The 17,334-nt window shown below is 42.1% G+C and overlaps 1 protein-coding gene and 1 long non-coding RNA gene across 6 annotated transcripts in view; one reads left to right on the top strand and one right to left on the bottom strand.

The window, feature by feature from the left end:
- LOC132682089 (uncharacterized) overlaps window positions 1-3,239 on the bottom strand; it is a 31,888-nt gene extending 28,649 nt beyond the window's left edge. For both annotated transcript variants that reach the window (XR_009611462.3, XR_009611463.3), the window contains exon 1: window positions 1,771-3,239. This is a non-coding gene — a long non-coding RNA (uncharacterized LOC132682089). The remainder of the gene's footprint in view (window positions 1-1,770) is intronic.
- MED4 (mediator complex subunit 4) overlaps window positions 1-17,334 on the top strand; it is a 47,190-nt gene that overhangs the window by 15,547 nt on the left and 14,309 nt on the right. Inside the window, exons 2-3 of one of the 4 annotated variants that reach the window (XM_060637186.2) lie at window positions 9,473-9,543; window positions 11,023-11,336. In XM_060637186.2, coding sequence (XP_060493169.1) covers window positions 11,212-11,336 — 125 coding nt within the window. In that variant the 5' untranslated portion in view covers window positions 9,473-9,543; window positions 11,023-11,211. Of the gene's footprint in view, window positions 1-9,454; window positions 9,544-11,022; window positions 11,337-17,334 lie in introns of all 4 variants that reach the window. The other 3 variants (XM_060637184.2, XM_060637187.2, XM_060637185.2) reach the window with 3 other exon arrangements.

Raw genomic sequence — 17,334 nt, 5'->3', positions numbered from 1 at the left:
TCATCCTTATGTCTTTAATGGGAAAAATCTTCTGGTTGGGGTCAAAATCAGATAATACGAGGATGGATGAATTTGAAAGTAAATGGAAAAATGGGAAAGAATGATGATGTCATTATACTAAGGGAATATAAATGGTCTGGGAATTTGGTGGTTTTGAGGTGGGTTCAATTCTTCATTTCCTGGCACTTCAATATTTATCTCTGCTTTTGCAGGGGATACAGTGACTCATTTGCACACAGGGTCATACAGTACTTTTTGGATTGCGATAAACATTCAGAGAGACAAGATTAAGGTGATCTGAGGCCAATTTTGCCAATTGAACTATAGTGTTTAGCTCTCACAAGGTGTTTTTCTAAATTAAATCAAATCAGTAAACATTTATCAGGCATCTGCGTATCGTGTGAGAGGCTAACACACGAAAATGAACAGGATTTGAAATGCAAGGAAATGAAAAACAAACCGGCAGCATGGAGATTATAGTTAATCTTTTCTGAATTGTGTCCACAGTTAGAGACAGGAAGGGAACTAACTTTCTAGCAGCCAAAAAGGAAAGTTTTCTGGGAAATCTCCCTCAATCTAGCCAAAATAAATATTTAGATCTCAGAGAAAACAAAAGTTAAAATGAATGTAAAACTGATCTTCACATTAAGATGTGAGGAAAGTCAACCAACTTCAATAAAAATGCTGAACCTTTACTATGTGGTAGGTAGTGGTTATATGAAATTAAAAAGACATGGCCAACATTCATGAGGACAAATTTAAACATGTGTTATTCCATGCAAAACAAAGTTCTTTTGTCCTCAAACTTTTATTTATTTATTTATTTTGGTTGTTGTTTAAGAATGTTAAACGTAGAAGACTTTTTTTAAATATTGTATTTGAAGTTCATGAATTTGGCACAATCTATTATGGATGCCTTGTGTGTCAACCGAAGCAATGTGGGTAAAGGTATAATTAGGTGGATTTGTATTTGGTTAATTGACCATACCCCAGCTGCATTGATTTGTTGAATGATGGCTGCTGCATCCCAGAAGATTCTTAAAGGCACTAAAGCTATTGGGGCTAACTGAAACATCACATATCTTTGCTTTGGATTGGAACTGTATTGACTTTATTCAGCAAACACTAGCAGAGAAAAACAGAAAAGAACATTTACAGTGTATGCAATTCATTCCTTCTTCCAACTACCTTAAATTCTATCCTCAAATCAGGTTATATCACCAGAAGACTATATGCCTGCACAACAGTAAATTAGCCTCTCACAAAATCATCCTCACTGGACCCAGAGGACTCTAGGAGGCAAGGCTTCCAGAAAAAAAAGGGGCATGAAAACTTCCTGATAAGTTGGAACTTTTGGAAAAATAAATGAAGAATTATTGTAAGAGATTAAGAGAAGAAAGAGAATAGAAACTACTATAAAAACTAACAGTTGTATAGCAAGGGATTATGATATTAATATCCTACTTTGTTCTTCCCCGAGCAACAATTATATAAATTATAATATTGTAAACATCGTTGAGCAATTTAACATGGTTTAATGGTAGTTTGCCTGAAAAACATCAGAATTTTGAAAATAGACTTATATTTTAGAATAGTTTTAGACTAACAGAAAAAATTATGAAGATAGTAGAGAGATTCCCATATACTCTACACCAGTTTCCTCTATTATTGACGTATTAATATGGTTCATTTGTCAAAATTAATGAACCAATTCTAATACATTATTATTAACTAAAGCCCATGATTTCTTCAGATTTCCTTAGTTTTTACCTCGTATTCTTTTTCTGTTCCAGAATCCATCCAGGATACCACGTTACATTTGGTTGTCATGATTCCTAGGGCTCCTTCTCTTGATTGCGCCAGTTTCTCAGACTTTCCTTGGTTTTGATGACCTTGACATTTTGGAGAAGTCAGCTGCTTTGTAGAATGTTCCTCAGTTGGGATTTGTCTGATGAGATTATGAGTTTGGAGGAAGACCAGAACAGTAAAGTGCTAGTCTCATCACATATCAAGGATACTTATGATTGACTTATTTCTGTTGATATTAATTTTGATCACATGGCTGAGGTAGTATTTGTTAGATTTCTCCACTGTAAGGTTTCTTCCCCTACCCTTTCCATACATACTGCACTCTTTGGAAGAAAGTTACCATGAGCAGCATACATTTGGGGGAGCAGGGAGTTTATGCACCAACTCCTTGTGTGTTGAGCACCTACATAAATTATGTAGAATTCTACATGAGAGATTTGTCTATTCTCCCCAATTTATTGATTTATCCAATCACTTATTTACATCAGCATGTACTCATGGATACTTATTTTGTATTTTAGGTTATGATTCAGCACTGTGTTATTTATTTTGTTATTCAGATTGTTCTACCTTTCATCATTAGGAATTCTTTCATTGGCCCTGATGACCCTTTGACATACCCCACCATTGTAGATTTTTTTCTTTTAACATTTCTTACTTGCTGGAGCTACAAGATGCCCCAGGTTCATCTTGTATATTTCTTGTCCCAGTGCTCAAATCAGCCATTTCTCCAAGGAAATGAAGAATGGTATTAGAAACCAAGAACCAAGATCAAGACCCTAAGTGTGCTTGTTGCTATGAGGGGACAGGGATTGTTGCTTCTAGGCCCTCTCAAGAAGATGGATCAAGGAAATATATGTGTATGTACTAATCAGGATATATATGCACACACACACACATATAAATATTTCTCTTTGTAACCATCTGTATCTCCATTAAGTAAACATGAGTTCATACTGATGTGTCCAACTCTAATCCACTACCACATGGATTATTCTAGCCTTCTCACCTTGCTTGTTTATAATATCTTACCCCAAGAGGGAGAAATCTGGCTCCCACACCTGCCATCTATTTATTTAACTGTTCAATTCCAGCATACATGTATAGTAGTTTCAGAATTGTTAACCTATACTCCATTGGGAAAAAACTTTATTACCTAGACTACAGTATTTATATATCATTTATTTTGCCTTTAGTCTTACAGATGAAAGTTACTTAGATCAGCACGTTTTATACTCACCCCTTTCAGTGAGGTTGATTCATACATTTATAATATAGTAAGTTGATTTTGTCACATTCCCTAGGGTATTCTGACCTCCTAAATAATTTTTTAATTTGCATACATTAAGGTTCACTCTTTGTGCTGTAAAGGTCTATGGGTTTTTACAAAAGCATAGTGTCATGTATCCACCACTGCAACATTGTATAGAATAGTTTCACCACCTAAAAAATCCTCTGTGTTTCACCTTTTCAACCCTTCCTACTTCCTGATCCTCTGGCAACCACGATCTGTTTCCCATCTCAATGTGTTAAGCCTCTTTTAGAATGTAGTATAAACGGAATCATGCAGAATGTAGCCTTTTCAGACTGACTTCTTTCACTTAACAATATGTGTTTAATATTTTTTCATGTCATTGCATGGCTTGATAGCTCTTTTTTTTAACGTTTATTTATTTTGAGAGAGAGAGAGAGTGGAGGAGGAGCAGAGAGAGTGGGAGAGAGAGAATCTCAAGCAGGCTCCACACTGTCAGCACAGAGCCCAACTCGGGGCTTGAACCCATGAACCATAAGATCAAGATCAAGCCAAAGTTGGACGTTTAACCAACTAAGCCACCCAGGTGCCCCAGATAACTCATTCTTTTTTATTGATGAATAGTAACATGTTACATGGACATACTAATGTTTGTTTATTCTATTACTCTTCCAACATATTGAAAGATATATTGGTTGCTTCCATTTAGGAATTGCTTTAATAAACTGCAAACTTAAAATAAATCAGCAAAAATTACATGACTTCCAAAAAGTTACTGTAATACTAGGATGCATTGAGGAAAGTAAAGCAGTTATAATGTTAGTTGCTGTACAACATAGTATAGTGGTGAAAAACACAGTTTTGGAATTCAGATTGTCACCTCCCAAGATGTGTGAGCTGGGCAAGATTGCCTAAACTTTCTGGGCCTCAGTATCCTTGTCTGTAAACAGGGAGAATAATTGTACTTATAGAGCATTCAGCAGTACTTGGCTCGATAAATATTAGCTATCATTATAACATATAATATTTCCACATATCATGTAACAAGCACTTTATATATATTATTTTATGTCTTCCGAGAACCTTTCAAAGGAGTATGATTATCCCCATTTGTAGACGGAGAATCTGAAACACAGAGGCCATAAGTCAATGGAATCAAGACTTAAACTGCAGTCTACAATATTGCAAAGGCTCCGATCTTTTAATTTGACTGCAGTGATTCTCGAGAGCACAAGAAAAGTCCCCTTTTATTTAGCTGTAGACAAACTGTACTTTCACGTTGAGTTGCTGTATATTATGAAGGACCAACTAGAATGTGTGAAAGAGATGATAGAGTAATGAAACATCTAGAAACCCTTTTAAATGAGGTGCTACTGAAGGAACTAGGGATGATTGGTATGGAAAGTAAAAAGCTGGGAAGAAATTACAGTAAAATGGTAACAATATGTGTTTCTTAATGGAAGGTTAAAAGGTGATTTTATTTTTTCTTTATATTTCCTAGATTTTTAAAGATGAACATGCTTTTCTTTTGGTTTGCCTTTATTTTTTATACTTTTTATAATAAGAAAAAACATTAACAAATCATAGTTAAGAGAAAAACTTGAGAGATGGAAGTTAACTAAACTTACTCTGGTAATCATTTCTTAATATACACACATATCAAACCATTATGTTGTATAGCTTCAATTATACAGTATTATATGTCAATTGCATCTCAATGAAACTATAACAAAATAATGGTTATGTATAAATATCCAGCATAATATTTAGCCTCTTTTTAAAAAATGAATTATTCAGGTTTTATTTTGAAATCTAAAACTGAGATTTTGAAATACATATTTGAAAACATAACCACTTTTTCCCTTGTTAATTCTATAAATACAGTTCACACTGAGAAGAAAAAAATAAAGAAGAAAACCTTGACAGCCTGTTCTGTGAAAGACAGATTAAATGTATTACTTATGACCTCAGAACACAGTTTGGGTCCAATGTGTGAAAATTATCATCATGTACTTTGGGCTCAAAATAAATGAAAATGACTGATGGTTGAGGAAGCTAGCTTTCCTCTAGCAGAAAATGTTTAATCACAGGCTGGGGTCAGACTAGAGCAGATGACCTCCGAGATCTCTTTCAGCGTTTAATCTGTAACCTGGACTTCTACTAATGAGCACAAGATTTCTTAAGTTTATTTATTTATCTTTGAATGAGAGAGAGAAAGAGAGAGACAGAAGAAGAGAGAGACAGAAGGAGATACAGAATCCTAAGCAGGTACCAGGTTCCGAGCTGTCAGCACAGAGCCCAGAACAGGGCTTGAACCCACCAACCGTGAAATCATGACCTGAGCTGAAGTCAGACACTTAATTGACTGAGCCACCCAGGTGCCCCAAGCACAAGACTTTTTGAAGCTTATTTATTTATTTTGAGAGAGAGAGAGAGAGAGAGAGAGAGAAAGGATGAGAGAGAGGCCAGTGCAGAGCCTGACACAGGGCTCAAACTCACAAACCTGGAGATTGTAACCTGAGCCTAAATCAAGAGTTGGATGCTTAACCAACTGAGCAACCCAGGACCCCCTCACCCCCACCCCGCCACTGCCCTGAGCCCAAGATGTCTTTAATTGTTTTAGCTCATGATACAAGAAATCGACGCTGCTAATATTAATGCATTTAGTTTATTAATCTTCAGGCACCCAAGAAACACTTAGCAATTTGTTTTACTTATGAGAAGAAATGAACCTGTATTTCCTTAGAATCTAATTAAATTTTTTTTAATGTTTATTTATTTTTGATAGAGTGAGAGAGAGACAGGGTGTGAGTGGGGGAGGGGCAGAGAGAGGGAGACACAGAATCCGAAGCAGGCTCCAGGCTCTGAGCTGTCAGCACAGAGCCCACGAAGGGCTGGAACTCATGAATCGTGAGATCATGACCTGAGCTGAAGTCAGATGCTCAACCAACTGAGCCACCCAGGCGCCCCAGAATCTAATTTAGAATGTCTACTCATTCAAACCAGTTTGTATTAGTTTCCTAGGGCTGCTGTAATAAATTGGCATAAACTGGGTAGCTAAAAAACAACAGACATTCATTCTGGGCCAGAAGCCCCAAATCGCTGGCAGAGCTGTCTCCCTCGAAGGGTCTAGGACAGTGCTCTTCCTTGCTTCTCCCTGGCCCTGGTGTCTGCGGGCGTTCCTTGGTTTGTGGCTGCATCACTTTAATCTCTGCCTCTGTCCTCACATGGCCTTCCCTTCTTCCAGGGTCTCCTCTCTGTGTCTCACATAAGGACACTTGTCACTGGATCTAAGGTCCGCTTGAATAACCCAGGGTCATCACATTTTGAGGTCCTTAATTTAACTAATTCTCCGAAGACCCTTTCTCCAAATAAGGTCACGTTTGCAGGTTCTGGAATGTAGACATATCTTTTTGGAGGTCTACCATTCAATCCACGATGCATCTGAGTTATGGGGCGCCTGGTGGCTCAGTCAGTTAAGCGTCCACCTCTTGATTTTGGCTCAGGTCACGATCTCACGTTTCGTGGGTTCAAGCCCAGGGTCGCTTTCTTGCTCTGCCGTGGCAGCACAGAGACTGCTTGGGATTCTCTCTCACTCTCTCTGCCCCTCCTCACTCTCATGCTTACTCTCTCTCTCAAAATAAATAAACTTAAAAGCATACTTAAAAAAGAAGTCAGTGAAATATTTTAACCATTCTCTATCTGACATTAACTCCTTACTCTAGTTTTTCCTTCCTCTATCCCTGCCAGTCTTCCTGCCCCATCGGCTTTCTTAGGAGTTTCTGCTTTCGCTTCCTCCAGGAAGACTTCCTTGACCACTGTTGTCTTGTTCCCCTTTACAGGCCCAGCATTTAGTATAGTCCCTGGCATATAAACACAGCTTAGTAAACATTTATTGAAAAAACAAGTGAATCTATGAAAGGAGGCCAGTAATGCTGCCCACCTTTCTATTGAGTTACTGAGAAGCGGTTAGTTTTCAGAGACACCTGGGGAATTTCAGGGAGAAGATGAGACTTTCTTTACAGAAGGTCTGTTCATTCCAGAAGGCCTTTCCATTGAAACCACACCACAAATATTTAAAGGGAATAAGATGTGCAACCTAACCTGTTTTTTTATTCTCAAGGCACAGGAATGTAGGGAGTTAAAGACAAATGCCATGCTTTCCACGGGGCTGATAATTTTAACGAACACTGAGCAGTTTGGGGCAGTGGGAGCTTTTGTGCTTTGGAACGTGGAGGATGAGTTCTGATGAAGGTTTCACGATGTAACTAGGACAGGAGTGTGAAGGAGATAAGAGGCTTTATTCAGACTGTGAAACTTCTCTTGATGTAGAGCAGCCCCAGTTAGATATACCAGAGATAACTTGACTTGTTAAAAGCAGTTTAAACGGCACATTTGAGGCTTTATAATTGATTTAAAAACTGATGTTGCTGGGGCGCCTGGGTGGCTCAGTCAGTTGAGTGTCTGACTTCGGCTTAGGTCATGGTCTCGTGATTTGTGGGTTTGAGCCCCACGTCGGGCTTTTGCACTGACAGCATGGAAACTGCTTCAGATTCGCTGTCTCCCTCTCTCTCTCTCTCTCTCTCCTGCCCCTCCCCTGCTCACACTCTCACTCTCAAAAATAAATAAACCTTTTAAAAAACCCACAAAAACTGAAATTGCTGTCTTAAAAGCCAGCAAATTGCTGGGAACCCACCCCTTCCCCCCAGTAGCTTTCTGAGAGGTAATTCATGGTTTCAAAAACTATAAATGGTGTTTTTGAGATGGAAGCTTGATCCTGAATTGAGTGGTAATTTTACCTGGGATTAAAGGCTCTGAAATAGAATGTCAAGGTTTTTTGCTTCTTAAAGACAGTTAATGAATGTATTTGGTCTGTTTTCCTTTTCTCACTGCCTGACTACGGGGAGAGAATTGCCTGAGTCTGACTCTCTACCCCACTCTTAGTGAGTGTGATCTTGAACATGAGCCTTCAAACTTACTTCGGTGACTGGCTGGGAAAATAAGCTTCCGGACTAGTGTTTGTTGGGTTGCAAAGTAACCATGACAGCGTCTACTACTATGCTGCAGAATATTGCATTTCTGGTTGAGGATATTATAAATATTTGGAGTTGCTTTTGAGAATCCTTAAGGAGAATGTGGACAGAAAAGACAGAAGATAAGGCTTTACCATTTAGAGGCAAAACTACAGATATCTACAGTTTGTTTTCAGCATCTTTGGTGATTTTAGCACCTCTGTCAACAACAAATCCAATAATAGTCATCGGTGCCCACTCTGTCAGGTAGCCTTCTGGCACTGGGGCAATAGCACTGAGCAAAAGACCAGAAATTCTGGCTTCATGTAGCCTACATCCCAGTAGAAGAGATAATTAGCAAAACACACATCAACTAACTTTTTTTTTAAGTTTATTTATTTTGAGACAGAGGGAGAGAATGAGCATGGGAGGGGCAGAGAGAGAAGGAGACAGAGGATCTGAAGCAGGCTCTGCACTGACATCAGAGAGCCCAAGGCAGAGCTTGAACTCACAAACCATGAGATCATGACCTGAGCTGAATTGGAATGCTCAGCCAACTGAGGTATCCCCTCAGGGCAGGTGCCCCCACCAACTAACTTATATAGAAGGTTAGAAAAGGACAAATGCTATGGAAAAAAGTAGAGCAGGGGAAAGGGTATAGGATGTGGGGGTAGACTGCAAGTAGGAAAAAGGATGGCCAGGTGGGCTTCTTTGAGAAAGGGCTGTGCCTGCAGATGTGAGGGGAGAAGCAGAGAGAACAGCTCAAAGGCAATCCCAGTAAATGCAGCCGAGGCATGATGGAGATGTGGACCTGAGATTAGAAATGGAAAGATGAGGGGCAGCTGGGTGGCTCAGTTGGTTAAGCGTCTGACTTCAGCTCAGGTTATGATCTCAAGGTTCATGAGTTTGAGTCCCACGTCAGGTTCTGCTGACAGCTCAGAGCCTGGAAACTGCTTCAGATTGTGTCTTCCTCTCTCTCTGATCCTCTCCCATGCACACTCTGTGTGTTTGTCAAAAATAAATAAACATCAAAAAAAAAAAAAGAAGTGGAAAGATGAGACATGGACAACTTCTGGGCATGTCCTGAAGGCAGAACTATTTGGATTCCTGATGGACATGATGTATGAGAAACAAGGAAAACCCTATGTCTTTTGCCTGAAAAATCAAAGTGAAGAAGCTGCCATCAACTGGGCTGGGGAGGGGGGGCGGTGGTTGGGGCTGCAAGAAGTGTGATATGTGTGTTGGGCGAGAGGGGACGTAGATCAGGAATTCGGGTTTGCCCATATATTTGAGACACCCAGTGGGAACTGTAACAGCCCTCCAGCTGCTCTTAAGGACTAACTTGCTTCAGTCTTACACACTCCTCGCTTGCTGACCAAAGTTCCCTGGTGTGTAGCAGAACTAACCCACTTGCCTTGAGACCTGCAGACTGCTGGCCTAGAGGAGTGAAGGACGAAGCTTCCCCAGAAGGTAAGTCCTGACTGTATCTCCAAACGGCTGCGGCTGATGCCAGCAAGTCTGTTCAGGGTCAGGTCCACCTCAGACTAGCCGCCAGGGCACCTGCTTCTCCTGCCTGGAGCACCTTCCTCCGTTTCCCAAGTCTTTCCCTTTAAAACGGTCCAGCTTCACCTAGACAGGGAAGATAGTGTTTGGGACATTAGCCCACTGTCTTAGGTTACCAGCTTCTGAATAAAGTAAACTTTCCTTTCCCCCCATTACCTGTCTTTCGAATATTGATTTTCCAGCAGAGTGTAGCCCCACCTGAACCGGTTCTCTGTGCAGTAACAGAAGGATCTAGTAAGAACTGGGCATACAAGCCTGAATTCAGAGGACAGGTTGGGGTGGGAAATACAAATTTTGGAGTCAGCATACAGACAGTGTTTAAAGCCCCTGGACTGGGTGAGATGATCAAAAGTGAGCTGGGGAGGTGAGGACTTAGAAGTGTCTCCCAACCATTCCTCTGTTTAGAGGTCAAGGTTGAGTGGAGGAATCAGCCAGAGAGATGGAGAGGGGAGATCAGAGAGGAAGGAGAACAACAAAGAGAGACCGGCATGCTAGAACCCAAGTGGAGAAAGTGTTCTCCAGGATAAAGGAGGATGTTAACAGGTCCAGGGCCTAGGAGCCGCCAAGCTCGGTGAGTGCTGACCATTACATTTAGCAGCATGGCAGTCTTCAATGACCTTTACAATCTGAGTTTTGGTGGGAAAATGAGGATGAAAACTAACTGAAATGGGTATAAGGAAGAAATGGAATTGGAAACAAAGTATTTAGGTAACTCCTTGTAAGTGTTTTGCTGTAGAGGGGAACAAAGAAGTAAAGTGGTTGCTGGTAGGGAAAGTGGGGTAAGAATATTCTAAAACTAGGAAAGTAGCAGGTATGGCGATAGGAATAAGTATATGATGAAACATTGTCATTTGGGAGGTAGGAGGACTACGGTGCCTTCAGAAAGATACAGCTATTGGGAGAGAATTTCTCTGGCTAGGAGCAAGGCAAGTGCACGGGCAGCAGCTAGCCGGGCGGGGCGGGGGGGGGGGGGGCACGGTGCTGGCGGGCAGACACTGGGGGGGCCTCAGTGTGTGAGAGTCCTATCTTCAGATTTCTCCTCTTTCTCAGTGAGTTAGAAAGCAAGGTCCTATGTTGAGAGTGGGAATTGGGGGAAAGAGGTGTTGGAGGTTTGGAGAGACAGGAAATGGTGTGAAATTTTGTCCAGGGCAGAGGAGAGGGTCTGAGGTACAGCCAAGGCGGGGTTAGCATCATACGGATGCAGATTAAAGATAGGTTAATATTGAGACCAGTCCATTTCACAAAGTACCAGATACAACAGGTGGGTCATTATGCAATTTCCGCAAATGCTTGAAATCCGTTGAACTTCCCATTCCTTGTGAAAACGACAAGGCGCAGGAGAACCTGACCGCCTTGCTCCTCCCTGTCCTCCGGCTCTCTCTCTAGGTTAGACTGAGAAACTCTCGCTCGCCCATCAGATGGCGCCGCCGCCCTCAGTGCATCTCCAGGAGTATAGGGGGCGCTGTGTACTGGCCTCTTTTCCCCCGCCTCGGTGACTCTTGCTTCCGCCTCCGGAGCCCGCCTCGGCTCCCCAGTGCTCAGCTGCGCAGTCGCGGAAACGGGCCTGTGGGGAGCATGGCGGCGTCTTCGAGTGGAGAGAAGGAGAAGGAGCGGCCGGCAGGCGGCTCTGGAGCGGCAGGCGGTAACAGCACGCGAGAGCGGCTCCTGTCTGCGCTGGAAGATCTGGAGGTCTTGTCAAGGTAATGCCGTCGGCCTGAAGGCCTGAGAGGGCTGGGCCCGGAGGACTGACTCTGCATCGGCCGGGCCTGCCGGGGTGTTCGTTCCCGGTTCCCGGGGCTCGGTGGGGAGGCCGCGCTCCCAGAGACGATACACAGGTGTTGGCACTTGAGGTCTGCAACCCTCCGAGACGCCGACATGGGAACCCCCCGCCCCCCGCCTTAGAAGACGTTTTAATAATGACAGTGACTCTGGAACCCCGACACGGTCAGAACCGTAGAGGACCTTAGAGATCGCCCGGTGTGAGTACCTTCGTCCACGGACACTCGACAGACACTTAAGGAACTCTCCCTGGGTCCCGAGCGCTGGGAGACTGTAGTGAAGGGGGTGGGGGACTAGGTCCCGACGTAGAGGAGCCCAGTGTCAAGGGGAAGAGACAGACGTAAACAGTGACCGTGGTGCAGAGCCTGTTTTTACAGAGTCGTGCACTGCGGGATACTGGAACCCGAGGACTCAGGGTGCCTGTCATGGTTGTAGTCAGGGTAGGCTTCCTGGAGAAAGGACTGCATGGGAAGAATGAGTTCACCAGACTCAGCAGGCGGCAGATAGCTGGAACAGCATGTGCAAAAGCCTGGAAGCATGAGCACGTATGACTTGGTGCTGCTTACATACTTGCAAGTTTGGGAGGACAGGAGTGCAGCGTGTGTGGAAGAGGTAGGAGAAATTGGATGCCTTTCTCCTTAGTCTACCATGGTTCGTGGCTGTTTGTCAAGTTGAAGCCTTCTTTAACTCCCTCACATTCACTTGGATGTTAAAATTGTTTTGATTCTTCCCCCTAAAACCTTGCACAGATTTGACGTCTTGTTTCCACCCCCACTGTCGTTAACTATTTTTTAATGCAGTCTCCGGAAAGTTTTACTTGTCTTTATGCTTCTGCACTTTATCTTACCTGTATTGCCCAGGGTCAGAGCTATCTTTTTAAAAGGCATCTCGTCTTACTTTTCTGCTTTCAAATACTTGGTAAGTTCCCACCGCCCGGTGAGGTAGAAACCAAATGTCTAGCTTAGTGTGCCACTTTTCTGTGACTATGTTGACTTCTGAAGAAGTGACACCCCCTTTGGGAAGTAGTGGCTGCTGCCTTTTGTTCCAAGTCTTGGTCTTAGAATTTCAACTCTTTGCCCTAGTATAGTCAGTGACTTATTCTCACCGTTTTACTCTGGAGCCCAGTAAATTCATTTCTTTTCTGAGCTCACTTGCTGTAACATAATTTGTCTGTTTTGTGACCCTAGTGTGTATTTCATACTCTGCAAGTTCGGGAACTATGGCTTTTTTGAACCTACTCATCCAGGATAATGGTATTTGAACATTTCTTCTGACATTGGACCACTCCGTAGTCACTTTTAAGATCTTGTTCCGGGATTATTTGGCCGTATATCTGAGGTGTGTTTTCCTGATGATGTCGGTACCTGCAGGAGTGCATATACATGATAGTCATGTAGTCTTCACCTGAGATAGCATAATTCAGTAATTTACCAGCTGTGTTAAATTTGAGACTAAATTGGAATTCTGTTGTATCTAGCTAGGATTGACCAGTTTCTCTCTCTCCCTATTTGCTTGTTTCCTTGAGTACTGAGTATAGCATTTTCTGCTTGGTGAAATGTGTTGACCTGCTGGAGTAGTGGATCATTTCAGTTTTCCTCAAGAATCTCGGTGTTTCAAAAGTTGCACAGCAGCAGATCCTAATGTAGTTTTGCTCTTCTCTGACCTCGTCAGGAAGAGGTTGAAATCCGATGCATTCTTTGTAGAGCTCTTCAGTCATTCCACAGGGCTCTGCAGTCCTTGAGTCACATCAGCTTCCGGCCACATTGGCTTCTAGTCACATCAGGGTCGCAGTCTGTAGCAGAGCTTGAGTGTGGAGTTCTCTCTTGTCCTGAATTTTCCCTCTTTATTTTTTTCTTTCTTGTTTTACTTTCTTTATTATGGAGAGAGAGAGGGAGAGGGCGAGAACCAGTGGGGGAGGGGCAAAGAGAGAGGCAGATTGAGGATCCTAGGCGGGCTCTGTGCTTACAGCAGAGCCCAATGCGAGGCTTGAACCCACAAACCATGAGATCATGACCTGAGGTGAAGTTGGACGCCCAACCCACTCAGCGCCCCCAGGCAACCCTAGGTTTTCTCGCATTATATAATCAACCTCACTTTAAGATACCTTTACTTCTTTTTTCCTCAAGAGAAAGTTGCATCTTCTTTTCTTTTATTGAAAACATGAATCCTACTTTTTTTTTTTTGCAGAGTTGTTTCCCTTATTTATTCTAGTAGCTTCAACCACTACATTAACTAGAATTCTTAACCCTAACTTTTAGTAAAAACTGATTGTAAGCAGTTGCAAACAGTCTGCTGTACCACCATCCATTAGACCGGCATATTCCTGAATACATTTCTTAAGTCCCAGCAATGTGTGCGTCTCCACAGCACAATCTTTCAATAAAGCACAAAATGAGTTTACTATGAGACCCCAAAAAAAAAAAAAAAAAAAAAAGAATCTCAGCATTTCTGAAACCTTCCCCCTTCAGCTTTCTAGTTGTGCATGATTAGTTGAGGCGCTGAGTTCTCTTTTGATTTCTTTAAAAGAAGCTGTCGTTTTTCTATTGCCCTTTCCCCAGGAATGCCACTTTGATTTCTGGTTGATTTGTAGCCTCCACTGAGTCTTGTGACAAATTGGAGATAAGCTGCTGCTTTCTTGAGGTGCTCTGCACCCTGGTAATTAATTGCCTTAAAAGTTTTTCTTTTCCTCTGATTTTCTCATGACTTACTCTGCTGTTATTTTATTTATTCATCTCTAAAGAAAGACTGGGTGACAGTAAGTGAAAATTTATCTTTTATGACCCTGGAGATGGATGGTGGTGGCAGTGGAAGAGATGTCACTTTGTAGTTTGCCACCTAGGATTCATTGAGATTTCACAGAGTGAGGTTGTTCCAGTGTGGTTGGCTTTTGAAAAAAATCCATTTTGTTAGCAATTGGATAGTTACATATACTGATTCTGTCATCTGAAATTTGTCATTATCCTCTTAATGAAATTTTTCTCGTGTTTGCATTTGTTATGAAAAAAAAAAAGAAAAGAAAACTCACTAGTATAACTTCTTGGCTTTTAGAAAATAGTAAGTTTGAAATTTAGGACGTATCTTTTACTGTAACCTGATTATATAGCTTTTTAGTATATTTTATTACTTTGGAAAATATGATAGAATGAGGTAGTCTTTAGATGAATTTAAAAAAAAACACAACAAATTGTAGTCTGGGGTGCCTGGGTGGCTCAGTCGGTTGAGCGTCCAGCTTCGGCTCAGGTCATGATCTCGCAGTTTGTGAGTTCGAACCCCGCGTCGGGCTCTGTGCTGACGGCTCAGAGCCTGGAGCCTGTTTCAGATTCTGTGTCTTCCTCTCTCTCTGCTCCTCCCCTGCTCGTGCTCTGTCTCTCTCTCTCCCTCTCTCTCAAAATTAAACATTAAAATTTAAACAAATTGTCTAAAAGTTGTTTTTTTTTTTATTTTTAATTATTTTTGAGAGAGAAAGAGAGACAGAGTGTGAGCAGGGGAAGGACAGAGAGATAGGGAGACAGGCTCCAGGTTCTGAGCTGTCAGCACAGAGCCCAACGTGGGGCTTGGATTCATGGATGGCAAGTTCATGACCTGAGCCAAAGTTGGACGCTTAACCAACTGAGCCATCTAGACGTCCCTAAAAGTTTTTCTTAACGTATTTGTAACTCAGAACTCATTGTCCCTCACAAACCATGTTGATAGGAGTCTTGAGGTTTTCACAGCAGCCTATTAATTCTGTTTACCTATAATTTACCTGAACTGTAATACCACTAATACCCAACCTAACCCCCATCTAAATTATATTTCTAAGGGGAATTGTGGATGGATTCTAATTTTTTCTATACCAGGACAGGGCTCTGTCTCCCACACCTGTAACCAGAGAGTGGGCTCAGGGCTTCCTTCAGCCTCTTTTTACCATTGGGGAAGACAGAGGTTTCCACTTTGTTCCAGATGGTTACTGAACGTACTGTCTTACAGCTTTCTCCTTCCCCTTGTAGTTCTGTGCCTAGGGCAAGCCCTTTTAAGGTTCTCTGTGGATTTATACTCCCAGATTTGCAAGAAAGGCAGAAAAGGCTCATTCCACATCTCCCACTATACCCCCCCAGTGCCCACCTCTCCCACCCCGAAACCAGCCATTATATAGATCAGAGATTCTCAAGTGTTTATATCTCCTCTATGGGGTACAGAAAATGATTAATATAACATGCTACTTTCATGAAATGTTTGTTTAATCCATCATTGTCTTGCCAGCTCTACCTCCAAAATATATTCTGAGTCTGTACATGTTTCACCTATTACCATTACTAAATCCTAGTGGCTAGGACCCAGTCAAAGCCAATGTCATTTTTTGCCTGGAACATTGCAGAAGCCACCTAACTTCATTTCCATTCTGGCCCTCTTACAATCTGTTCTCCAGATAGCTTAGCTTGTTTTAAAACATAAATCAGGTCATATCATTTCCCAGCTTAAAATGATCCAGTTGCTTCTCATTCTCTGGAATGATACACTGATCCTTTACCATGACCTACAAGGACCTGACACAGTAGTCTGGCCCCTCCCTCCTTCCCTCCCCTTGTCCTCATTTTGTATCCTGCTCCCCAGTGTATACTACATTCTGGCCACACTTCTTCAAACCATCTTTGGGCCCCTGAACTAGCTGTGACTTTTTACAAGCATTCTTCCCTCATGGCTGGCTCCTCTCACTTGGAGAATCCTTTCCTGACCCTACCCAGGGCAAGTAGCCAGACCAGCTCACTGACACTCTGCTTTATTTTCTTCCCAACCCTTATAACCCTAGTTTTATTTACCTGTTTTCTTGGTTATTTTTGTCTCCTGTATTAGAATTTAAATTCCATTGTTCACTGTTTTTTTTAATGTCTATTTATGTATTTTGAGAGAGAGAGAGAGAAAGTGTGTGTGTACATGTGTGAGTGAGAGGATGGCCAAGGAAAGAGGAAGAGAGAGAATCTCAAGCAGGCTCTGCACTGTCAGTACAGAGCCCAACTCGGGGCTTGATCCCACAAACTGTGAGATTATGACCTGAGCTGAAACCAAGAGTCAGATGCTCAACCAACTGAGCCACCCAGGCACCCCTCCATTGTTTGCTTTTATAACTCAAGCATCTAGAAAGTGCCTGGCACGTAAGAGGCACTCAAGAAATATTTAATGAATGGGTGAATGAAGACTTTCCATTGCCATATCCCCCTTTTTCATTAATTAGCAAATTCATACACAGTGGTACAAGAACCTAGTAGTGGGGAAGGTTGGGTCCAATTGGCACCATCCAGGAAAACCGTATGAAGGTAGGAGTAGGAAGATGGAAATAGGAGGGTGAAGATAGCCTAGCAGCCAGCAAGAAGGTACAAACACTGGGGCTGACTGGTCGTGTCAGGTAGCTAATTGTGCAGCTGTGCCTCTTGAATAATTTCTGGAGTCCATCTGTCAGCAAGTTTGAAGCTAATATATGGATACTACCTGCGACATATTTTATACTGTGATATATTTTATAATGTATATATTATGTTTATACTAATTTTCATATAGGAAAATTGGTATATCTAGTAAATGCTCATTCCAGAAAGATAGGATTTTATTATATGTAAGAATCCCTCTTAGTTGATAACCTGTGCGGTTAATTAAAATATTCAGGGGCTCCTGGATGGCTCAGTCAGTTAAACGTCCAACTTCAGCTCAGGTCATGATCTCACTGTTTGTGGGTTCAACCCCATGTCGGCTCTGTGCTGACATCTCAGAGCCTGGAACCTGCTTCGGATTCTATGACTCCCTCTCCGCCCCTCCCCTGCTCGCTCGCTCGCTCTCTCTCTCTCTCTCTGTCTCTCTCTCTCGATAAATAAACGTCAAAAAAATTTTTAAAAATTCAGTTAGGAGCACCTGCGTGGCTCAGTTGGTTAAGCGTCCGACTCTTGA

Source organism: Panthera onca, chromosome A1, assembly GCF_046562875.1.
Source record: "Panthera onca isolate mPanOnc1 chromosome A1, mPanOnc1 haplotype 2, whole genome shotgun sequence".
In the NCBI taxonomy this organism is placed as follows: Eukaryota; Metazoa; Chordata; class Mammalia; order Carnivora; family Felidae; genus Panthera; species Panthera onca.
This window is presented reverse-complemented; position numbering and strand designations above follow the sequence as displayed.